Source organism: Oncorhynchus keta, chromosome 2 (assembly GCF_023373465.1).
Source record: "Oncorhynchus keta strain PuntledgeMale-10-30-2019 chromosome 2, Oket_V2, whole genome shotgun sequence".
Lineage (NCBI taxonomy): Eukaryota > Metazoa > Chordata > Actinopteri > Salmoniformes > Salmonidae > Oncorhynchus > Oncorhynchus keta.
The window spans coordinates 65,214,508-65,240,467 of record NC_068422.1 but is presented as its reverse complement, the minus strand read 5'-3'; the positions used below and the strand labels follow the sequence as shown (position 1 = coordinate 65,240,467).

The 25,960-nt window shown below is 43.8% G+C and overlaps 1 protein-coding gene across 1 annotated transcript; it reads right to left on the bottom strand.

Annotated features, from left to right (window-relative positions):
• Positions 1-134: 134 nt before the first annotated feature.
• LOC118393780 (cadherin-15) lies at positions 135-24,910 on the bottom strand. The gene is made up of 14 exons (XM_035786833.2): positions 24,691-24,910; positions 5,537-5,701; positions 4,934-5,089; positions 4,395-4,539; positions 4,107-4,288; positions 3,811-3,939; positions 3,443-3,628; positions 2,777-3,021; positions 2,529-2,671; positions 2,198-2,431; positions 1,826-2,065; positions 1,566-1,711; positions 1,270-1,464; positions 135-1,157 (listed from the first exon to the last, which is right to left on the bottom strand). Exons 1-14 carry the CDS (start codon positions 24,757-24,759, stop codon positions 957-959), a joined length of 2,436 nt encoding a protein of 811 aa, XP_035642726.1. The 5' UTR covers positions 24,760-24,910; the 3' UTR covers positions 135-956.
• Between the last annotated feature and the right edge of the window lie 1,050 nt (positions 24,911-25,960).

Sequence of the window (25,960 nt, the reverse complement as noted above, 5' to 3'; positions counted from 1 at the left end):
GTCAGACTGAAATGGCAGGAGAGTTCATTAACAAACTATCAAAAGTGTGTGTATAGACCTCCCAAGTGAATTTTGATGTTGGAGTTGAGGATTCATGTAATATTGTTAGGGGGAAATTAAAGAAATGGAAAATGTATGTACAAAATATTTATAAAAAAGGAAAACATTACACATTAACATCACTTAGAAAATATAAATGTTTTCAAATGGTAGTGGTCAGTTACAGTATTAAACTTAAAACCAGACATGGGTAGAATCCCACAGATGTTCTGTTTCCCTTGCTTAGCCCTTTTTTTCTATCACTGTTCAATACATGGTCAACCTTTCTCTACATTCCTCCCACATTTAAAAAAACGTTCTATAAACCAAAAACGATTAGAGAAACCTCCAAGACGACACACCTGACTTGGTAAGGCCACTGTGGTTAAAGTGGCTCTATGGACTGACTTACTGGAGGACGACTACAGTGCATATTTCTCTTCTCTCATTGGTATGCTCTACCATGTGTTCCCTTCCCTTCCTTCTGCAGACACACACGCATCCCACTCAGCAAAAGGTGAACCATTCATATGCTGCATAATGCTGTCTGGTTGTCTCGTCAAACTCACTGAACTTGTGAGGAGAATATCAACAGTACCCAGCCCAGGAAAGTCCCCCAAATGACAATGGTGACCTTTTACAGTAGCAAAGAGAGGGATTGGAGGAGGACAATATGTAGCGTCAAAAGAGCCAATAGAATTGAGCTAATGCACTGCTGGGGACAATTGGAAACATGAGAAGGAATAGGAAGGAACACAGAGATCTGCTCTAAACTTCTGCTAATCATTCAAAATCCTACCCTGTTCTACACCGAGAGGATGATATCAGGTTTCAGCTTCAAGCAGAATAGGGAGTTAGGTAGAGTTTAGGAGAAAATGGATGGCATCTGAGGATAAAAGCTCAGTAGGGCAGTCTCCTTAGCGTGGGTCGTACATGTTGGCCAGTTTCTTAAAGCGTGGCCCCCAGTCGTTGAGGTAGTCATAGTCCTGGTCGCCGTCTGAGCTGGCTGAGGCGATGGAGCTCAGGCTGCCTGCCAGGGAGCCATCACTCTCGTAGTCATAGATCAGAGCTGTGTCGTAGGGAGGGACGTTGGGGTCATGGTCTGCTGCCTCCAGGCCCTGTGGAGACACACAGGCAAGAAATTAATTAGTTTCTCTCTGGGGATTTGGACCGTTCTTATTTTAACTGACTAACAATAGGCCAGGGCCATGATGGAATCCTCTCTCTCACATCATTGATGAAGTCCTCAATGTCAGTGGGGTCCGCTGGGGGTTTCCGTGGATACGAGGGGGAGGGCAGGTTGTCTGGGTAGTCTTTCCTGAGTGGCTGCTTTCCCCTGGGGATGCCAGTGATGGGAGGGTAGTAGGATATTGGGAGTGGTCCCACATCCACTGGGTTCCTCAGTAGGTCAATGTTGAAGGCATTCTAGTGAGAGAAAAGGAGGAGGAATATCAAGTGTCTATAGGACGAGAGGCGACGATGTCACCAGATAACTGTTCTGCCAGATGTAACATGTTATGTCTGACCTCATCCTCCTCTCCACCACCCTGCTCGTCATAGTTCAGGACATTGTCACGGATGTCTTCGTCTGACTCTCCCACCAGCAGCCCCTCTCCTTTCTTCATATGATGCCGTCTGCAGTTACCCACGGCTACAGCCAGGAGCAGCAGCACTGAGAACACAGAGACCCATCTCACTGCACAGAAACATTTGGGAAAATGTGTGTGTTCATGTAGCGATGTGCTTTGTTCAGGTGTTGTGAGGGTTTACATGAGGTATAGCTTACATAGCAGGAGTGCAATGCTGGCCATGATGACCAGTAAGGCGATGAAACTGACACCAACTCGTGTTCCGAATATGGCAGCAGCTTCGGTCTTACATTCACCGTTTTTCCCACACAGACACACAGTCACATTGACCTGAGCATATGCACCGAGACTAGGGGTGCCAGAGTCAGTCACCAACACAGTGACAGAATATTCCCCTGTCTCCAGCTCTACCAGGGGTCGCAGCACTGCATGAGTCTCTGGAGAGAGAGAGTGACACAAACACAGATAGAGAGAGAGGGAATTTGGAAGACATAGCATACTATTCCATAACCCATTCTGCAAGGACTTTAGGAGTATCTAGGCTTGTCCTTGCTATATATAGTCCTTACCGTTGACCTGTATGATGGTCCAGTTGGCAGACACATTGATGTCTTGCAGTTGGAAGGTGAAGGGTTCAGCATGAGGGGGCAGGTCCTCATCCACAGCAGTCAGGAACAGACCAGATGTCTCCCGGCCTGACTCGCTGCACACCGTCCCCATCAGGGGGAACAGCTGAGGGAAGAAGTCATTGGTCTCCCGCAACGTGATCACCAGAGACGCTGTGGTCGAGATTCCACCAGCATCTAGGAGGAAAGGACATCATTATTCACTGTCACTTCCTGCTTGACCTCATGTCTCCAGATACGTGAGGTGAAGCAGTGGCTAACTCTGGATACTCACCTGTGTCTGTGACTCTGATGACTGCATTGTAAATGTTGTTCTTGACGTGAGGGGAGCGGACATTGAATGGTTTCCTGGCTGTGATTTCTCCAGTCTCGTGATTGATTATAAGCCATCCCTCAGGATCTCTGAGTATGTCATACCTGATGGAAATGACAGTAATGTTTTAGTTTCCTTTTTCATACACATACAGTACATAAACATATATATTGTTATGTTTTCAGAGTTCTCCAGTGCACCAATCTTACTTGAGTTTTGCATTATCAGGATCGTAGGCAATGTTACTGGCCAGCACGGTGCCAGGGTCCACAGACTCAAGAACCACAATCTCTATGGGGTCTTTATTGAAGCGTGGGGCCTCGTTCTCATTCACCACGGTCACCACCACTGTGGCACTGCTTACGGGGTCCTTGGGGGCCTTGATGCTGAGAGGGTTCACATTCTCCACTGTCAGAGTCAAAGTATACACCTCCTGGGTCTCGTAGTCCAGAGCCTGCAACAACAACAAAAAAGGCAGAGGTTTTGAAAAACAACTTGGATAGTGTGGGTTTGACATACATGTTGAGAAATAACTAAACTACATACCGTTCCATATATTTGAGGTATCCGTTTTATGCGTCAGTCACATCCTTGACAATTCCAGCTACAGCCAGTGATTAGTCACAGCACAGGACTCTTAACGGAATGTATTGTGGCTTGGTGACTTGCAGTTCAGTTAGTCACCACTAGATGGGGTAACAGTGTCGTGTTTCAAGGCCTGGCTCTGACCACTGTGTGTGATCACATGCTCGATACTCTATATAGGCTCAAAATAAACTGGCTGAACTGATTGTCATTTTTGTCATTCTAACATGGAGCCAGAATGTCCCCCACACATTCCCTCCCGTCCTCCTACCGGATGGAGAATAGCTTACCTTCACCACTGACAGAATACCCTCGTTGGTCACAGGGTCTGTGCGAATGGCAAAGTTCCTGGAGGGGTTGCCCTTGGCGATAGTGTATTTGGTCTCCCAGTTTCCTGTCCCTGGCTCATCATTGTCTGTGGCGTTGACCCAGCCAATCACGAAGTCTACTTTGTTCTCCACAGCTGACATAGTGTACTGTATTCAGGAAACAGAGACAGAAAGTAGTTGTGCTTAGTTTATATAAACACATGTGAATGTGAATGTCTATATTTTGAAGCTGGCCTGAATGATGTGTCCATATCGTTTATATCATCTGATTAAAGCAAATTAATGGAAGGGAGCTAACAGCTTCTGAGAGATTAAACAGTTAAACTCACCTGGTCTGGGGAGAATCGTGGGGGATTGTTGTTGATGTCAGTCACATGTATGACTGCATTGGCAAGACTGGTTAACCCCATGCCTGACATGTCAGCAACCTGCAGTGTCAACCTAAAACCTTTAACCACCTGTAAGGAATGCACAGACGTTCACAGTCATTTATGGCACATACGGTATATTATTTGACATGAATTAGTTTTTCCTTTCAAACACCAAATATTGTGCTTCTGTTGAACCAGAAAGGGCATTACCTAAATAATGGGTCAATGAAAAGACAAAGGAAGAGCCCTTATACCTCCCAGTCTAGGCCCACGTCTCGTGTGTAAATGGCCCCTGTCTCGTTGTTGATGCCAAACATGGTCTTATTGATGCGGAGAGGCGGGATGCTCTCCTGGCCAATGATGGAGTAGCTCAAGATAGCGTTGTCTGTGGTTGGGTCGTCAGCATCAGTTGCAGTCACAGACATCACAGATGTGCCTAAAACAACATCAATCACTCTCTCAGTTCACTACCCAATCAGTTGGCATTTTGTGTATCGACTGCATGTACATCCACAGCGTGTGTAGGTGATGCATGTGTTTACCTGGTACGGAGAATTCAGAAACGGATCCAGCAAACTCTTTCTGGGAGAAGTTGGGCCGGTTATCATTTTGATCCAGCACTACAATCTCAATGGTGGAGGGATTCTCCAGTCTCTCTCCACTGGGCGACAGGGCAAAGGCTTTCAGCTGTAGAGAACAGAAACAGGACATTACTCATATGTTTCTCGACATCCTCTTTTCATTCATAGTGTTTGCTGTTCTTACACGATTCTCAGCTTATTGACTGTGATTGATTTGGGTCTATATGCAGCTGCTCATGTAGGCCTACGAAGAAAGCACCCCACTATAGTAACAGACTTGTGCGCAACTTCCCTTCTCACTCAACCAACTCAATACATTGAGTCAATGTAATAAAATCGCAGTGTTAGATGTTTAGTTGAAAAACATTGAATGACATACTAACGTTGATATTATGTCACGTGACATTCCTTGTCACCCAAACCAAAGAAGGGGTCTGGCTGACATAGTGTAATTTACATGTCAAAGGCAATGGTGCTAATGTCTCTCCTGTGAGTTGTACCGTGAAGCTTCTGTTTTTCTCTCTGTCCAGGGGAATCATGCTCCTGATCCAGCCCGTTTTATCATCTATCTCAAACAGGTCCTTAGGGTCCTGGTCAACCCCTGGTCCTTCCAGCTTGTAGATCACTTCTCCGGTGAAAATCTTGTCTGATTTGATCTGGAAGAACAAAAGAACAAACAACACAGGATGATGGCTGGGTGAGAATCTCATTGGAAGGGTGAGAGGAGAGTGAGCTGAACAGAACAGCACATAGAGTACCAGATGTGAATGTGGTCACTGATGGGAACAGAGAGCGAGAGCAACAGCACATGACTGGTCAGTGGTTCTGGAGGTCAGAGAGGCCAGCGTGGCTCTTTCATGCTCAGTTTAAAAGGCTGTCTGTCTGGACAATAACCATGTTCACTGAGAGCAGTGGGCTGTCTTGATCACATGTGACTGATCTTACATACCATGTTTTGTAAGATCAATTTCACTGGACCATAAAGTGTCAGCGTTACTCTAACAGTTACATCTTAGTCACCTAGCCAACACTCTCATCAGTTAATGTATGTATAGAGGCCCTAGCATCAGTAAATATATGAGATGACATGATTAATTCAGTACCTGGACCAGGTTTTCAGGGACTTGCTTACTGTTCTCCAGCACCCTGATTGGAGGGATGATCCAGTCCCTCTTCACCCTGCTCAGACCTCCGCTGCTCCTCTGTCTCCATGGATACAGGACCACTGGGTTAAGGTCCTCCCTGCCCGCTTGGCTGCTGCTCCTGACCTGGGGGCAACAGAATGGGATTCATTTAAGAGCGCCATTTTTCACGATTCATTCAATGGCAATTTCCATTTAGATGGTCTGAGTGAGGGCCATACATTTCTGAATGAATGAAGTCGTTTAAATCATCGCTGCCCCGTCCCTAATGTGGAATCCACTGGGCTGGGGCGGGTGATGGGGTGGAGAGGCATGGGTTCAAGTTTCACACACCATCTCCAGTGCTTAATTTGTAAATTGGGAGGTGCCGGAACAAAAAGTGAGCCCAGCAGGGGGGGTGTTGGCCTTTTATAAGAGCATTTCATGCAATTCTACATCATTTTAGATGACTGGAGACTTTACCTCACTGCTTTTACAGTGAGACAGAATCTGAGATCAATACATTTATTTGTATTTTATTAGGCAAGTCAGTTAAGAACAAATTCTTATTTTCAATGATGGCCTAGGAACAGTCGTTCTGCCTGTTCAGGGGCAGAACGACATATTTGTACCTTGTCAGCTCGGGGGTTTGAACTTCCAACCTTCCGGTTACTAGTCCAGCACTCTAACCACTAGGCTACCCTGCCACCCCAGAGTAGCCGACATGACGACATTGAATTGAATCCTTCAATAGCCTAGGTGTGTGGAGACATATACACTGACTATACCAAACATTAGCAACACCTTACTACTATTCAGTTGCCCCCTCAGAACAGCCTCAACTCTACAAGGTGTTGAAAGTGTTCCACAGGGATGCGGACCCATGTTGACGTCAATGCTTCCCACAGTTGTGTCAAGTTGTCTGGATGTCCTTTGGGTGGTGGACCATTTTTGATACACAGGGGAAACTGTTGAGTGTGAAAAACCCAGCAGTGTTGCAGTTCTTGACACAAACCGGTGCGTCTGTCACCTACTATCCAGCCTGGTCTCATAGACTTTAGTTAGTATGATTTTCTACGTTTGGCAGATGGTTACTTTAGGCAAAAATGAAAGTAGGGTGGTTGGTCGGGGTGGATGGGTGGGAAAAACCTAAGCATTTTAGTTAATTAGCTAAATTTTTACTACGTACTACTTTTTAGCTACTTTACAGCTACTTAGCATGTCAGCTAACCCTTCCCCAAACCTAAACCCGTTTGGTTAACCCTATCCTTAACCCTATAACCCCTAGCCTATCTAATGTTAGCCAGCTAGCTAACATTGGCCACCTAGCTAGAATTTGTAATATATCATACGTTTAGCAAATTCGTAACACAATGTACATTTGACAAATTCGTAACATATAATATGAATTGTAATTCATAACATATCATACGAAATAGGTGAAGGACATCCACAAATAAATAAATACCATACGAAGTGTAATATACCATACTAAATGGAGTATCTCGGATTCACGTACATAATAATAGGAAATGGTCTGAGACCAGGTTGTACTACCATACCCCATTCAAAGGCACTTAAATCTGTTGTCTTCCCTATGTCTTCCCTTTAAAAGTGCTTTCCTCACAATCATAAAAAAGCATGCCCCGTTCAAAAAAAATTAAACCAGGAACAGATATAGCCCGTGGTTCACTTCAGACCTGACTGCCCTTGACCAGCACAAAAACATCCTTTGGCGTAAGGCATTAGCATAGAATAGCCCCCGCGATATGTAACTTTTCAGGGAAGTTAGGAACCAATATACACAGGCAGTTAGGAAAGCAACGGCTAGCTTCTTCAAAGGCTAGCTTCTTCTTTCAGAAGAAGAAATGTGCATCCTGCAGCACAAACTCCAAAAAGTTCTGGGACACGGTAAAGTCCATGGAGAATAAGAGCACCTCCTCCCAGTTGCCCACTGCACTGAGGCTAGGAAACACTGTCACCACCGATAAATCCACACTAACTGATCATTTCAATAAGCATTTTTCTACGGCTGGCAGTGCATTCCACCTGGCCACCCCTAGTCAACAGCCCTGCACCCCCCACAGCAACCTGCCCAAGCCTCCCCCAAATCCAGATAGCTGATGTTCTGAAAGAGCTGCAAAATCTGGACCCCTACAAATCAGCAGGGCTAGACAATCTGGACCCACTATTTCTAAAATTATCAGCTGAAATTGTTGCAAACCCTATTACTAGCCTGTTCAACCTCTCTTTCGTATCGTCTGAGATCCCCAAAGATTGGAAAGCTGCCGCGGTCATCCCCCTCTTCAAAGGGGGAGACACTCTAGACCCAAACTGCTACAGACCTGTGTCTATCCTACCCTGCCTTTCTAAGGTCTTCAAAAGCCAAGTTAACAAACAGATCACCGACCATTTCGAATCCCACCGTACCATTTCTGCTATGCAATCTGGTTTCCAAGCCGGTCACGGGTGCACCTCAGCCACGCTCAAGGTCCTAAACGATATCATAACCGCCATCGATAAAAGACAGTACTGTGCTGCTGTATTCATCAACCTAGCCAAGGCTTTCGACTCTGTCAATCACCACATTCTTAGCGGCAGACTCAAACAGTCTTGGTTTCTCAAATGACTGCCTCGCTTGGTTCCCCAACTACTTCTCAGACAGAGTTCAGTGTGTCAAATCGGAGGGCCTGTTGTCCGGACCTCTGGCAGTCTCTATGGGGGTGCCACGGGGTTCAATTATCGAATCGGCTTCCTATTTCGCAACAAAGCATCCTTCACTCATGCTGCCAAACATACCCTCGTAAAACTGACTACCCTGCCTATCCTTGACTTTGGCGATGTCATTTACAAAACAGCCTCCAACACTCTACTCAGCAAATTGGATGCAGTCTATCACAGTGCCATCCATTTTGTCATCAAAGCCCCATATAATACACACCACTGCCACCTGTACACTCTCGTTGGCTGGCCCTTCCTTCATACTTGTCGCCAAACCCACTGGCTCCAGTTCATCTATAAGTCTTTGCTAGGTAAAGCACCGCCTTATCTCAGCTTACTGGTCACAATAGAACGCGCTCCAGCAGGTATATTTCACTGGTCACCCCCAAAACCAATTCCCCCTTTGGCCTCCTTTCCTTCCAGTTCTCTGCTGCCAATGACTGTAACAAATTGCAAAAATCACTGAAGCTGGAGACTCATATCTCCCTCACTAACTTTAAGCACCAGCTGTCAGCAGCTCACAGATCACTGCACCTGTACATAGCCCATCTGTAAATAGCCCATCCAACTACCTCATCCCCATACTGTTATTTATTTTTGCTCCTTTGCACCCCAGTATCTCTACTTGCACATTCATCTTCTGCACATCTATATAACTCCAGTGTTTAACTGCTAAATTGTAATAATTTCACCACTATGGCCCATTTATTGCCTTACCTCCCTTATCTTACCTCATTTGCACACACTGTATATAGACTTTTTCTCTATTGTGTTATTGACTGTATGTTTATTCCATGTGTAACTCTGTGTTGTTGTTTGTGTCGCACTGCTTTGCTTCATCTTGGCCAGGTCGCAGTTGTAAATGACAACCTGTCTCCTCCCCTTTATCCACACGGACTGAAGTTATTAAGGGACATCACTATGGGATCATAGCTTTCACCTGGATTCACCTGGTCAGTCTATGTCATGGAAAGAGCAGGTGTTCTTAATATTTTGTATACTCAGTATCTATTGTACACTGAACCAAAATATAAACGCAACATGCAACAATTTCAAAGATGTTACTGAGTTACAGTTCATATAAGGAAATCAGTCAATTGAAATAAATCCATTAGGCTCTAGTCTATGGAGTTCACATGACTGGGAATACAGTATGCATACAATGCCGTGAAAAAGTATTTATCCTCTTTCTGATTTTCTCTACTTTTGCATATTTTTTATGCTGAATGTTAACAGATCTTGCACCAAAATGTAATATTAGATAAAAGGGACCTGAGTTTACAAATAACCTCTATTATATGATACTTATTTGATTTATTTAATTAACAGCTTTGCAACACCCAATTCCTCTGTGTGAAAAAGTCATTGCCCCCTTACACTCAATAACTGGTTGTGCCACCTTTAGCTACAATGCCTGCAACAAAAAGCTTCCTGTAGTTGATGATCAGTCTCTCACGCCGCTGTGGAGGACTTTGGCCCACTTTTCCATGCAGAACTGCTTTAACTCAGCGACAGGGTTTTCAAGCATGAACTGCTTGTTTCAAGTCCTGCCACAACACCTCTATTGGGATTAGGTCTGGACTTCGACTAGGCCATTCCAAAACGTAAAATTTGTTGCTTTTTAGCCATTTTCATGTCGACTTTATTTTTGTGTTTTGGATCATCGTCTTGCTGTATGACTCAGATGTTCGATGGTCCGAAGAGTCAAAAGTCTAACTTTTTGGATGACACCAGTTCCATAATGTCTGGTGAAAACGATTACTCTCATGTTCATTCTCATTCTCTATCACGCACGCTCTGCGTTTATCTTAAACACTCAGAAACACTCAGACACGCACACCAGCTGTCACCTGTGGATTTAGCTCCTGTGCTTTCCCACCCTCTCTCTTACTCACTTTTACAGACTCCCCTTTATGTTCAACTTTGCACCTGACTAGGGGTTGGGGGGCACTTTACAAATCCGCTCTGATGACAGAATTCCTCACACACACGCAAACACACATTCCTTAAGAGAAAAAGCTCAGCATTTAGTGGCAACAAGATGATCACAGATTTTGGCAGATAAGTCTTGTCTATATACACATTTGCGTGCTAAAAAGATAAAGAAAAGATAACACCTTTTGTTCTCAATTCAGCTTTTCATCATCAATCATGAAGTCTTTAGTAACAACTTGTAATTACAGAGTAATAACATGCTAATTACAACTAAACAGAATATGGAACATTGACCATCGCCCATTCCTCACATAGCTCTTTCCATACATAAAGACACTGATATGAGAAATACATTATTAGATTGAATCACTATTATGTATTTCGGACATGGTGGCCCTTCCCTGTCCCTTAGGCCTGGAGATATGGCACACTGGCACTTTGTCACGCTGCTGTAATGTACAGTCTGAGGAGAATGTCAACTATGAGTGCCATGTGCAGGCTGAGTTAGGAGCAGACTAATCTTAGAGTGCTCTATATTCCTGACCCCGACCCTAAGCCACTGGTGTAGTCCTCCCTACTCTCATACAGAGATGTTTACACTCACATACCAAGCTAGACAGCAAAGCCTTCTCACATTCCACTACCGCTCTGATCACAGATCAGAGATCAAGCTCCTGCCAGTCAGAGGCCAAAGGCCCTGTTCAATCAAAATCTGTAACTGGATGGCGCGGTTAACACTGAAACAACATTCCTGTTGAATTCCTGATTCAACATCTCTACTCAACAACAAAAAAGCATATGCTATCAGAATTAGAGAAATAGATGTTGCTGTCTAGCCTTGTGAACCAGAACTGACCACTGTGCTCCTGTTTAGGTTTGTGAGATCGGGTTGTTGAATGAGGCTCGAGGTCTAATTTGGAAAGAGCCTGCTACATTCAGAAGAGGATCGGAAGACAGACCCAGTTAACATCATTGTGTTGATCTCATGTGGTCTCAACTCCATCTGGGTGGCAAATAAACCCAGGAAGGCTCTGTAATGTCTTAATCTCTTTTCCAGTTCAGCAGTGACTGGGCTACATCTAGGAGTCATCTTACCAATTAGCACCAGTCACCTCTGACAGCTATGGTGAAGGACAGCAGGCCTCCTCTTTCTTCTCACTGATATGAACTGTTTTGGGGACTTTTTCCCAGATACTTTTACACCTTGGCCTCTCACCCTGTGGCCAGCAGTTGCCTGGTGTCTCTTGGGGGTCAACACCCAGGTTAACGCAGTGAGAAGTACTGCACTCTGAGGTAGGTAGGTAGGACTGCTCTCTGAAGTAGGTAGGACTGCGCTCTGAAGTAGGTAAGTAGGACTGCGCTCTGAAGTAGGTAAGTAGGACTGCGCTCTGAAGTAGGTAGGACTGCCCTCTGAAGTAGGTAAGTAGGACTGCTCTCTGAGGTAGGTAGATAGGTAGGACTGCGCTCTGAAGTAGGTAGGACTGCGCTCTGAGGTAGGTAGGTAGGACTGCTCTCTGAGGTAGGTAGGTAGGGAGGACTGCTCTCTGAGGTAGGTAGGACTGCGTTCTGAAGTAGGTAGGTAGAACTGCTCTCTGAGGTAGGTAAGTAGTACTGCGCTCTGAAGTAGGTAGGACTGCGCTCTGAAGTAGGTAGGACTGCTCTCTGAAGTAGATAGGTAGGACTGCGCTCTGAAGTAGGTAGAACTGCTCTCTGAGGTAGGTAAGTAGTACTGCGCTCTGAAGTAGGTAGGACTGCGCTCTGAAGTAGGTAGGACTGCTCTCTGAGGTAGGTAAGTAGTACTGCGCTCTGAAGTAGGTAGGACTGTGCTCTGAAGTAGGTAGGACTGCTCTCTGAAGTAGATAGGTAGGACTGCGCTCTGAAGTAGGTAGAACTGAGCTCTGAGGTAGGTAGGTAGGACTGCTCTCTGAGGTAGGTAGGTAGGTAGGTAGGTAGGTAGGTAGGTAGGTAGGACTGCGCTCTGAAGTAGGTAGGACTGCGCTCTGAAGTAGGTAGGTAGACTGCGCTCTGAAGTAGGTAGTACTGCTCTCTGAAGTAGGTAGGTAGGACTGCTCTCTGAGGTAGGTAGGTAGGTAGGTAGGTAGGACTGCGCTCTGAAGTAGGTAGGACTGCGCTCTGAGGTAGGTAGGTAGGACTGCTCTCTGAGGTAGGTAGGTAGGTAGGTAGGTAGGTAGGTAGGACTGCGCTCTGAAGTAGGTAGGACTGCGCTCTGAAGTAGGTAGGTAGACTGCGCTCTGAAGTAGGTAGTACTGCTCTCTGAAGTAGGTAGGTAGGACTGCTCTCTGAGGTAGGTAGGTAGGACTGCGCTCTGAAGTAGGTAGGACTGCGCTCTGAGGTAGGTAGGTAGGACTGCTCTCTGAGGTAGGTAGGTAGGTAGGTAGGTAGGTAGGTAGGACTGCTCTCTGAGGTAGGACTGTGTTCTGAAGTAGGTAGGTAGAACTGCTCTCTGAGGTAGGTAGGACTGCGCTCTGAGGTAGGTAGGTAGGACTGCTCTCTGAGGTAGGTAGGTAGGTAGGACTGCTCTCTGAGGTAGGTAGGACTGTGTTCTGAAGTAGGTAGGTAGAACTACTCTCTGAGGTAGGTAAGTAGTACTGCGCTCTGAAGTAGGTGGGACTGCTCTCTGAAGTAGGTAGGTAGGACTGCTCTTTGAAGTAGGTAAGTAGGACTGTGCTCTGAAGTAAGTAGAACTGAGCTCTGAGGTAGGTAGGTAGGTAGGTAGGTAGGTAGGTAGGCAGGCAGGTAGGTAGGTAGGTAGGTAGGTAGGTAGGTAGGACTGCGCTCTGAAGTAGGTAGGACTGCGCTCTGAAGTAGGTAGGTAGACTGCGCTCTGAAGTAGGTAGTACTGCACTCTGAAGTAGGTAGGTAGGTAGGACTGCGCTCTGAAGTAGGTAGGACTGCGCTCTGAGGTAGGTAGGTAGGACTGCTCTCTGAGGTAGGTAGGTAGGTAGGTAGGTAGGTAGGTAGGTAGGTAGGTAGGTAGGACTGCGCTCTGAAGTAGGTAGGACTGCGCTCTGAAGTAGGTAGGTAGACTGCGCTCTGAAGTAGGTAGTACTGCTCTCTGAAGTAGGTAGGTAGGACTGCTCTCTGAGGTAGGTAGGTAGGACTGCGCTCTGAAGTAGGTAGGACTGCGCTCTGAGGTAGGTAGGTAGGACTGCTCTCTGAGGTAGGTAGGTAGGTAGGTAGGTAGGTAGGTAGGTAGGTAGGTAGGTAGGTAGGTAGGTAGGTAGGTAGGTAGGTAGGACTGCTCTCTGAGATAGGACTGTGTTCTGAAGTAGGTAGGTAGAACTGCTCTCTGAGGTAGGTAAGTAGTACTGCGCTCTGAAGTAGGTAGGACTGCGCTCTGAGGTAGGTAGGTAGGACTGCTCTCTGAGGTAGGTAGGTAGGTAGGACTGCTCTCTGAGGTAGGTAGGACTGTGTTCTGAAGTAGGTAGGTAGAACTACTCTCTGAGGTAGGTAAGTAGTACTGCGCTCTGAAGTAGGTATGACTGCGCTCTGAAGTAGGTGGGACTGCTCTCTGAAGTAGGTAGGTAGGACTGCTCTTTGAAGTAGGTAAGTAGGACTGTGCTCTGAAGTAAGTAGAACTGAGCTCTGAGGTAGGTAGGTAGGTAGGTAGGTAGGTAGGTAGGTAGGTAGGTAGGTAGGTAGGTAGGTAGGTAGGTAGGTAGGTAGGTAGGGGTAGGTAGGACTGCGCTCTGAAGTAGGTAGGACTCCGCTCTGAAGTAGGTAGGTAGACTGCACTCTGAAGTAGGTAGGACTGCACTCTGAAGTAGGTAAGTAGGACTAAGGTAGGTAGAACTGTGCACTGAAGTATGTCGGTAGGACTGCGCTCTGAAGTAGGTATGTAGGGTAGGAATCTTTTTCTATGAGTCTGCTGTTGACATAAAGTGTCTCACGGTACCAAACCAGACCACATCATACTTTATACACAACCTTTCATTTGTTTATTTGTGTTTATTTGCAGCCTGGTTACTGATACAGCCAAGAGGAGAGGAGAGAATAAGCTGGAAAACTTATTGGGGAAGTTAAAAGTATCAGAACAGATGTGTTGCTGATATTAAGGTCAACACCAACATTTTATATTTTTTAATTATATTTGTTATCTTTTTTTAAGGGAAGGATCAGCTTTAAGATTGCAGATAGAAACTTGCTTCCATCAATGTAATTGTTTGCATCATTTCCAATCCCCCATATATTTTTCAGGTAAATATACAGTTTAAGTTGGATGTTTACATACACCTAAATACATTTAAACTCAGATTCCTGACATTTAATCCTAGTAATAAAGCCCTGTCTTAGGTCAGTTAGGATCACCACTTTATTTTAAGAATGGGAAATGTCAGAATAATAGTAGAGAGAATGATTTATTTCAACTTTTATTTCTTTCATCACATTCCCAGTGGGTCAGAAGTTTACATACACTCAATTAGAATTTGGTAGGATTGCCTTTAAATAGTTTATGAATTTTGGCCCATTCCTCCTGACAGAGCTGGTGTAACTGAGTCAGATTTGTAGGCCTCCTTGCTCACACACACTTTTTCAGTTCTGCCCACAAATCTTCTGGGATTGAGGTCAGAGCTTTGTGATGGCCACTCCAATACCTTGACTTTGTTGTCCTTATCAAGCCATTTTGCCACAACTTTGGAAGAATGCTTGGGGTCATTGTCCATTTGGAAGACCCATTTGCGACCAAGCTTTAACTTCCTGACTGATGTCTTGAGATGTTGCTTCAATCATGATGCATCTATTTTGTGAAGTGCACCAGTCCCTCCTGCAGCAAAGCACCCCCACAACATGATGCTGCCACCCCCGTGCCTCACGGTTGGGATGGTGTTCTTCGGCTTGCAAGCCTCCCCCTTTTTCCTCTAAACATAACGATGGTCATTATGGCCAAACAGTTCTATTTTTGTTTCATCAGACCAGAGGACATTTCTCCAAAAAAGTATGATACGTGTCCCCTTGTGCAGTAGCAAATCATAGTCTGTCTTTGTTATGGAGGCTTTTGGAGCAGTGGCTTCTTCCTTGCTGAGCGGCCTTTCAGGTTATGTCGATATAGGACTCGTTTTACTCTGGATATAGATACTTTTATACTGGTTTCCTCCACCATCTTCACAAGGTCCTTTGCTGTTGTTCTGGTATTGATTTGCACTTTTCACACCAAAGTATGTTCATCTCTAGGAGACAGAGCGCGTCTCCTTCCTGAGCGGTATGACGGCTACGTGGTCCCAGGGTGTTTATACTTGTTTATACTTGCATGCTACTGTTTGTACAGATGAACGTGGTACCTTCAGGCCTTTGGAAATTGCTCCCAAGGATGAACCAGACTTGTGGAGGTCTTGGCTGATTTTCCCATGATGTCAAGCAAAGAGGCACTGAGTTTGAAGGTAGGCCTTGAAATACATCCACAGGTCCACCTCCAATTCACTCAAATGATGTCAATTAGCCTATCAGAAGCTTCTAAAACCATGACATCATTTTCTAGAATTTTACAAGCTGTTTAAAGCACAGTCAACTTAGTGTAAACTTCTGACCCACTGGAATTGTGATACAGTGAGTTATAAGTGAAATAATCTGTCTAAACAATTGTTGGAAAAATTACTTGTGTCGTGCACAAAGTAGATGTCCTAACCGACTTGCCAAAACTATAGTTTGTTAACAAGAAATTTGTGGAGGGTTGAAAAAACAGGTTTTAATGACTCCAACCTAAGTGTATGTAAACTTCTTACTTCAACTTTATATATCGATATACACTACCGTTCAAAAGTTTGGGGTCACTTAGAAATGTCCTTGTTTTTGAAAGACAAGCAGATTATTTGTCCATTAAAATAACATAGAATTGATCAGAAATACAGTGTCGATGTTGTAAATTAGTATTGTAGCTTTAAACTGCTGTAGCTTTAAACGGCTTACAGAGGCCCATTATCAGCAACCATCACTCCTGTGTTCCAATGGCACGTTGTGTTAGCTAATCCAAAGTTTATCATTTTAAAAGGCTTATTGATAATTCGAAAACCCTTTTGCAATTACGTTAGCACAGCTAAAAACTGGTGTTCTGATTAAAGAAGCAATAAAACTGGCCTTTAGACTAGTTGAGTATCTGGAGCATCAGCATTTGTGGGTTCGATTACAGGATCAAAATGGCTAGAAACAAATAACTTTCTTCTGAAACTCGTCAGTCTATTCTTGTTCTCAGAAATTAAGTCTATTCCATGCGAGACATTGCCAAGAAACCGAAGATCTCATGTAACGCTGTGTACTAATCCTTTCACAGAACAGCGCAAACGGGCTTTTACCAGAATAGAAAGAGAAGTAGGAGGCCCCGGTGCACAACTGAGCAAGAGGACAAGTACATTAGAGTGTTTAGTTTGAGAAACAGACGCCTCACAAGTCCTAAACTGGCAGCTTCATTAAATAGTACCTGCAAAACACCAGTCTCAACATCAACAGTGAAGAGGCTCCGGGGTGCTGGCCTTCTAGTGATGGTTGCTGATAATGGGCCTCTGTACACCTATGTAAATATTCCATTAAAAATCAGCCGTTTCCAGCTACAACAGTAATTTACAACATGAACAATGTCTACACTGTATTTCTGATCAATTTTATTTTATTTTAATGGACAAAAAAAAAAGTTTTTCTTTCAACAACAAGGAAATATCTAAGTGACCCTAAACCTTTGAACGGTTGTGTATATACAGTACATACATACACATACCCATATACATATATATAAATATATATATATGTATTATACACATAAACATTGAACACAAAGCTTGATATACTAACTATGCGCAGTACCTAAATAAATTGTATTTCAAAATCAAAGCATCCAGGATCTTGTTCGCAGTGTTAGATAACGTTTACAGTCAAAAGGTTTGGGGCAACATTTCGACGTAAAAGTTGGCTGCTGTGACAAAAATACTGCTCAGACTGACCCCACACTGAGGAGCTGAAGCAAGACTGTCACACTTTCATGGATAGTGCCAGCAGCAAGGACCCCTGGCAACTCTCTCAAACAGTTGTGTCTAAAAATAGCTTTGAAAGTGTGCCAATCATTTTGTGAATGAAATGTCCCATGGAGTGGACAGTTATTTACTGAAGCTTGGCAAATAGAACATTATGCTGCTGTCTACTATAGTATCCAAGGATTAAATTATTCAAATTCATGCTGTTGAGTCAAGGGTGCTCAGTCTCTCTCTCACACCCACCCATCCACCCACCATGGGTGGGACATGGAGGGGGAGCATGACTGATGCCCTTCCATAGAGTGAGAGCTTATATCTTCAGAGCTATTACAAGCTTGCACCAACTGTATGATGTATGTCATGAGAGGAGTAGCTCGGTTTGAAATGTGTATTTTAGTTTTACAGTGGTAGCTGTGATGTGATAAAAAAAACTTGCTTAATTCACTCCATTTACCTCAGCAGATCATAGTCAGTGCAAGATACACATATTCACTGTTACATATCTAGACAGAAACGTAAGGCTTTTACAATTAATAATAAGTCATAGCTTTAGAGATGTGCCTCTCTAAAATAGAATATAAAATAGACCCCTAAGTCAGCCATGTGCAAGCTGAGTGGAGGTACTGTCTATCTATGTGAGCCAGCCAGAGTGCCACAGCATGAGCAGGAGGGGAGAGGGAAATAATGCAGGCAGCATGCCTGACAATCCCTCTGGCCATGGGGTGGAGGGTCAGACAGGTGTCCCTGTTCCCCCCATGGTCCCCCTCCATCACTGTTCCAAAGGCTCTAAATGAGCAGTTCCAAAGTCTTTTAATGAACAGCTATCTACCTCGCTTCCCACCCCCCCAGCTATGGCTGCTTGGGCCTTCTATTATTTGGGGGTGCTAGCCAGGGTTTAACAAGAGAGGTGTCTGAGCTTCATGACTGCTGACCTAATGGGGACAATGAGAGTTACTTAGGACTCCACTCTCAGAGTGTGGGAGTGAAAACAGCGTTTGCTAATTTGGCATGGAATTGTATTAAAGCCTGAGGGAGGTTGTACCAGGACCCGAAACCACTTCCTCATCTCATCATATCACCTTTCTTTCTCTCTCCGAGCTCAGGCTCAGGAGTCTCCCCACCCTTACCACCACCCTTACCACCACCCCTACCACCACCCTTACCACCACCACACCACCCCTACCACCACCACTACTACCACCCTTACCACCACCACCCCCACCACCACCTCTACTACCACCCTTCCCACCACCACCCTTACTACTACCACCCTTACCACCACCACCGCCACCCTTACTACCATCACCACCACCACCACCACCCCTACCACCACCATCCCTACCACTACCACCCTTACCACCACCCCTACCACCACCACCCCTACCACCACCACCCCTACCACCAATACCACCACCACCCCTAATACCAACGCCAACCCTACCACCACCACCACCACCCACCCCTACCACCAACAGCACCACCCCTACTACCACCCCCACCTCTACCCCTTATTCACTCCAGGATCAGTCCTCTTTCAGAGGGTCACGATAGAAGTCCAAGGAGAGACCATTACTGTCCCATTAACACTACTGTTTTTGTTCCGTCAGCCTTGTCTGCCACTGCTATTCCCTTATCTCATTCAAAAGAAAATACATTACCTTTTGTGTCAGAGAGAAAACATCCTTTGATGCAAAGCATAAGGTGCTCTGAATGAGATGGGATAACAAGTGTCCCATTTCAAAAATGTATTTTCCTGTTCCTTTCCATGTAATGTTTGTCACATGTGTTGTGAATGGAACATGAACACAAAGACTAAATGGAACCTGTTTTCTAACAACATGGAGAGACCCTATCCTTTGAAGGGTCACTAATTGGTCAATAACTCAGCTGGTGAAAATGGAGGTAACAACCAAAGCCCGTTACAACAGTGGCTCTTTCCCAATTCGTCTTTCCTTCATCTTCATGTCCTTTCTCCTCACTTCACATTGGAGGAGAAGATCCAAGGCCCCTCCACTCAGATCTTTCAGAAAAAGGTGAGGAGAGTGGATGCCAGCAATCAAGGAAATATAATTGGGAAAGAGTCATTTGGAAAGATAATCTCTGGTAACAGTGCACAGGCAGAGTGGTTTTAATGTTGTGTCTGCTCCTGTAGTTGAGGCCCTTCCTGTTCCTGAAACCCAAGTCTGTGTAAAACAGAAAGCATCCACACAGACAGAACAGGCCTGTGATTCAGACACTGAGCATCTGTACTGAGTGATTTCTTCCAATGAGCATGAACTCAGCACCGGCTGCTGCTTTATGGACGGATTTGTCCCTGATTTCATGGTTTAGGGAGTGGCCGACTCCTCTTTCCGCACGGGGATTACTGAGCGGGACAAATGGCATCAAGTATGCATCTGGGAACAGCTGCTGCCCAACATGACCGCCTCTATGTACAGAGCCCACGCTCTGTAGGCAGGCCAGTTCATTACAACCCTCTTTCTTTCCCAGGGATATTCTCAAAAGCAACACACCCATAGGGGTATACCTTATGTAGTAGGTGTTCGTGAAACCTCACCAGCCACTTTACACTCACTTGTAACACATCAAACTCACATAGGTTAAACTTACACACAGAGCTAAAATAGTTATCTGATATACTGTATGTAACCAGCGTAACTAGGATCACAGGTTTGAAGGATCTTGTTCTGTGGTTTTAGGTCTTTCATATCGGTCCGTTCACAAATAGATTACTGGAAATCTATGGATAATCCAAATCATGCATGTGAATGTACGGGCCTTGAAGTGTAGAGTGGGCATTGGTCTATAGTCTATTGTTGGTGGTCCTGGTATTCGTGTTCTTTGGTATGTGTTTGTACTTAAAGTGTATTGCTTTCAGATGACACATTTTGTGATGCAAGCTAAGCCACATGGGTTGCGTCATCACATACAGTTGAAGTCGGATGTTTACATACACCTTAGCCAACTACATTTAAACTCAGTTTCTCACAATTCCTGACATTTAATCCTTGTAACAATGTCCTGTCTTAGGTCAGTTAGGACCACCACTTTATTTTATTAATGGTAAATATCAGAATAAAAGTAGAGAGAATGATTTATTTCAGCTTTTATTTCTTTCATCACATTCCCAGTGGGTCAGAAGTTCACATACACTCAATTAGTATTTGGTAGCATTGCCTTTAAACTGTTTAACTTGGGTCAAATGTTTCGAATAGCCTTCCACAAGCTTCCCACAATAAGTTGGGTGAATTTTGGCCCATTCCTCCTGACAGGGCTGGTGTAACTGAGTCAGATTTGTAGGCCTCCTTGCTCGCCCACGCTTTTTCAGTTCTGCCAACATATTTTCTATGGGCTTGAGGTCAGGGCTGCATGATGGCCACTCCAATACCTTGACTTTGTTGTCCTTAAGCCATTTTACCACAACTTTGGAAGAATGCTTGGGGTCATTTTCCATTTGGAAGACCCATTTGCGACCAAGCTTCAGATGTTGCTTCAATATATCCACATCGTTTTTCTGCCTCACGATGCCATCTATTTTGTGAAGTGCACCAGTCCCTCCTGCAGCAAAGCACCCCCACAACATGATGCTGCCACCCCCGTGCTTCATGGTTGGGATGGTGTTCTTCGGCTTGCAAGCCTCCCCCCTTTTCCTCTAAACATAACGATGGTCATTATGGCCAAACAGTTCTATTTTTGTTTCATCAGACCAGAGGACATTTCTCCAAAAAGTATGATCTTTGTCCCTTTGTGCAGTAGCAAACCGTAGTCTGTATTTTTATGGCGGTTTTGGAGTAGTGGCTTCTTCCTTGCTGAGCGGTCTTTCAGGTTATGTCGACATAGGACTCGTTTTACTGTGGATATAGATACTTTTATACCTGCTTCCTCCAGCATCTTCACAAGGTCCTTTGCTGTTGTTCTGGGATTGAGTTGCACTTTTCGCACAAAAGTACGTTCAGCTCTAGGAGACAGAAGGCTTCTCCTTCCTGAGCGGTATGACGGCTGCATGGTCCCATAGTGTTTATACTTGCATACTATTGTTTGTACAGATGAACGTGGTACCTTCAGGCATTTGGAAATTGCTCCCAAGGATGAACCAGACTTGTGGAGGTTTACAAAAAAAAATTCTGAGGTCTTGGCTGTTTTCTTTTGATTCTCCTAATATGTCAAGCAAAGAGGCACTGGGTTTGAAGGTAGGCCTTGGAACACATCCACAGGTACACCTCCAATTGACTCAAATGATGTCAATTAGCCTATCAGAAGCTACTAAAGCCATGACATTTTTCTAAGCTGTTTAAAGGCACAGTCAACTTAGTGTATGTAAACTTCTGATCCACTGGAATTGTGATACAGTGAATAATAAGTGAAATAATCTGTCTGTAAACAATTGTTGGAAAAATGACTTGTGTCATGCACAAAGTAGATATCCTAACCAACTTGACAAAACTATAGTTTGTTAACAAGAAATTTGTGGAAGGTTGAAAAACGTGTTTTAATGACTACAACCTAAGTGTATGTAAACTTCTGACTTCAACTGTACCTGTTCCTCTAACTCACAGTAAGACACATGGCCGCGGGGCCGGCGGCAAACTGTGACTAACTGGCTGTTTCAATGATCTATTACAAACATCTTCTACAGCTGATGTCGTTTACCATGTGGTTCTCAAATTAGACACACTAATTAAGAGAATGTGACTCAGATAGTTGCCCATTTCAGAACGTTGTCAGCATAAAAACGTATTGTATAGTAGGCTACACACTTTGCCATCATAAATTCAAAGTCATTGCTTGAAAAATTGTTTGAAGTCTTTCTATCCATACTTTTGGAAATTCATTTAGCTGCAAAACTGCAACATCCATAATCATTTCAGGCCATTCAACAGAAGAGGTTACTGAGGGACAATAATTGTCTAGGTCTCTAGGTCTCCAACCCAACTCCAGCCACTTTAATAATGGGAATTGATGGGAAATTATGTAAATATATCACTAGCCACTTTAAACAATGCTACCTTATATAATGTTACTTACCCTACATTATTCATCTCATATGCATACGTATATACTGTACTCTATATCATCGACTGCATCCTTATGTAATACATGTATCACTAGCCACTTTAACTATGCCACTTTGTTTACTTTGTCTACATACTCATCTCATATGTATATACTGTACTCGATACCATCTACTGTATGCTGCCCTGTACCATCACTCATTCATATATCCTTATGTACATATTCTTTATCCCCTTACACTGTGTATAAGACAGTAGTTTTGGAATTGTTAGCTAGATTACTTGTTGGTTATTACTGCATTGTCGGAACTAGAAGCACAAGCATTTCGCGACACTCGCATTAACATCTGCTAACCATGTGTATGTGACAAATAAAATTTTATTTGATTTGATTTGGGTTCCATGACATGTATAAACAGCCCTGACTGAATGAGTTTTGAAGTTATGTTAATAAAATGTCTGTTTATAATGTCATCCATTATGCGTCTTAAAATGGTGTTGATGACAAGCCTGCAAACAGTCGATCCCCGATTTCTGCCTGGCGTATAAAACATCAGCATTCGTTGGTCATTTACAAGAGTATTCATCATCTGATCTGCAACGGTTCTGAAATGTTTAGATTGGTAATTTACAAGAGTATTCATCATCTGATCTGCAACGGTTCTGAAATGTTTAGATTGGTCATTTACAAGAGTATTCATCATCTGATCTGCAACGGTTCTGAAATGTTTAGATTGGTCATTCACAAAAGTATTCATCATCTGATCTGCAACGGTTCTGAAATGTTTAGATTACAACGGAGTCATCATCTGATCTGCAACGGTTCTGAAATGTTTAGATTCATCATCATCATCTGATCTGCAACGGTTCTGAAATGTTTAGATTGGTCATATTCATCATCTGATCTGCAACGGTTCTGAAATGTTTAGATTGGTCATTCACAAAAGTATTCATCATCTGATCTACAACGGTTCTGAAATGTTTAGATTGGTCATTCACAAAAGTATTCATCATCTGATCTACAACGGTTCTGAAATGTTTAGATTGGTCATTTACAAGAGTCATCATCTGATCTGTAACGGTTCTGAAATGTTTAGATTGGTAATTTACAAGAGTATTCATCATCTGATCTACAACGGTTCTGAAATGTTTAGATTGGTCATTTACAAGAGTCATCATCTGATCTGTAACGGTTCTGAAATGTTTAGATTGGTCATTTACGAGAGTATTCATCATCTGATCTGCAACGGTTCTGAAATGTTTAGATTGGTCATTTACAAGAGTATTCATCATCATCAAGAGTCATCATCTGATCATCTGAAATGTTTAGATTGGTAATTTACAAGAGTATTCATCATCTGATCTAACGTAAATGTTTAGATTGGTCGGTTCTGAAATGTTTAGATTGGTCATTTACGAGAGTATTCATCATCTGATCTGCAACGGTTCTGAAATGTTTAGATTAGTCATTTACAAGAGTATTCATCATCTGATCTACAACGGTTCTGAAATGTTTAGATTAGTCATTTACAAGAGTATTCATCATCTGATCTGCAACGGTTCTGAAATGTTTAGATTAGTCATTTACAAGAGTATTCATCATCTGATTTGCAACAGTTCTGAAATGTTTAGATTGGTCATTTACAAGAGTCATCATCTGATCTGCAAAGGTTCTGAAATGTTTAGATTGGTCATTTACAAGAGTCATCATCTGATCTGCAAAGGTTCTGAAATGTTTAGATTAGTCATTTACAAGAGTATTCATCATCTGATCTACAACGGTTCTGAAATGTTTAGATTAGCCAATATACACGTTCACCTCTTCACATGATGTTTCGCATTTCTATTGATGAACATCTGTTTATGTGATGTTATGTCCTTTCTAGGGAGTTTTTCCTAGCCACCGTGCTTCTACACCTGCATTGCTTGCTGTTTGGGATTTTAGGCTGGGTTTCTGTACAGCACTTTGAGATATCAGCTGATGTACAAAGGGCGATATAAATACATTTGATTTGATTTGATTTATGTTAAGCAAAGCATTTCATTCAAATTAAAACATAAAGTATAGATTTACTAAATAAACTGTTCAAAATGTGTCCCAACACAGCCCTAACTCCTGCACTGTGGAAATACAGGACAAACACAGCTAAAACTACTTAAACTTAAATCATGTTTAAACAGCTTTAAATAACACATATACATCCAAGTTCAAGTCTGACAAGCAGACTGTGAGAAAATGTCAAATGTATACCTTTGTAGCTCAGTTGGTAGAGCATGGTGCTTGTAACGCCAGGGTAGTGGGTTCAATTCCCAGGACCAGCCATACGTAAAATGTATGCACGGATACAAGTTGCTTTGGATGAAAGTGTCTGCTAAATGGCATATATATTATAGCCTGAAATTGAAATGGCTCCAATTCTGTGTGATTTACAAAAGTGTAGGCCATAAAGTATGTAGAGTAACACTAGAACAGTATGATATTTCCTACCTGACCAAGGCCAGCCACCAGCACACACAGCACTGCCAACCCCCTTGATGTCATCTCCTGTGCCAGCATGCGATCTTCTCAATGAACCCCAACACGTACTGTACCCAATGACCACAGTGGCACCTCTTTCTCAAACCAGTTTTAAGAGAAGCTCAGGGTTTCTCACGGTACTGGAAAATGGAACCAAATGTCTCAAATCCAAACCCCCTGTGTGTCTCTCTCCCTCTCTCTGGGCAGTGAGTGCAGAGGCGATTGAGTGACAGCACATGTGCGCTGGGGTGCATGGGAGGGCTGAAGTCTGAAATTCTAACCCCTTAGCTCTCAGAGTCTCCAACTGGGACACACCTCAGCTATGGGCAGGGAAGTAGGGGGTCACTGGATGCAGAGAGAGATAGCGAGAGAGAAAGATGGATATATTGAGATAGCAAGAGAGAGACAGAGAGAAAGACAATTGTAAAGAGTTTGACAGAGGGGAAAGGAGAGATGGAGACAGAAAGATAGAATGATATAGTGAGGGAACGAGAGAAATAAAGGAGTGTGGAGAAGAGAGCGGAAGAGCAGCTGGTGGCTGTGCTGTGTTGAAAGAGCCCTGGTGAAGGTCAGTCCTCAGCAGCAGTGTTCAGTCAGTCACTGCTCTGCTCTGGCCTGCCTGCCTGCTGTCCCTGACCCTGGAACACACAGCCCAGGAGGAGCCTCCGCTGTATGTACACACTCGCACTCAACACTGCACTCACCCTCAACGAACTAATGAAATATTCACTGTCGCAAAGAGAACACATGTCCAAAACTACGTCATCTGACTGAACTCCCTAAATTCAGTTAGTGAAGCTCCTCTCTCTACTGTTCTGAACAGGTCACCTGCTTTTCACTAACTCTGGCACAGACACAAGCCTGTTGCCCAGCTGGAGGTAATTAAATGTCCTAAGGGTGCATATGGAACCTTTACTGTCCATGCAGTTCTGTTATGTGTATGTTGGGCCCTCAGAAATATAGACCATTTTCCCGACACCCTTTCATCTTCAGCTGTTTGGAACACCATGTCAAAACAGCGGGTGAAGAAGATCTACTGCTCTCTGTGCATTACAGTATGGCACTTCTTTTATGGCAGTGAGGAATCTTTCAATCTGCTGAATCTCTCAAAAAGCACCCTTGAAGGGTGCCTGACTCTGCTGTTGTGAGGAGTCTTTAAAGAGCAGAGAGGAGGAGATAGTGTTGTTAAGTTTGTAGAGATGTGGAGCTAGGCCTCTCAGCCAGTCCAGACTGTTGTTTT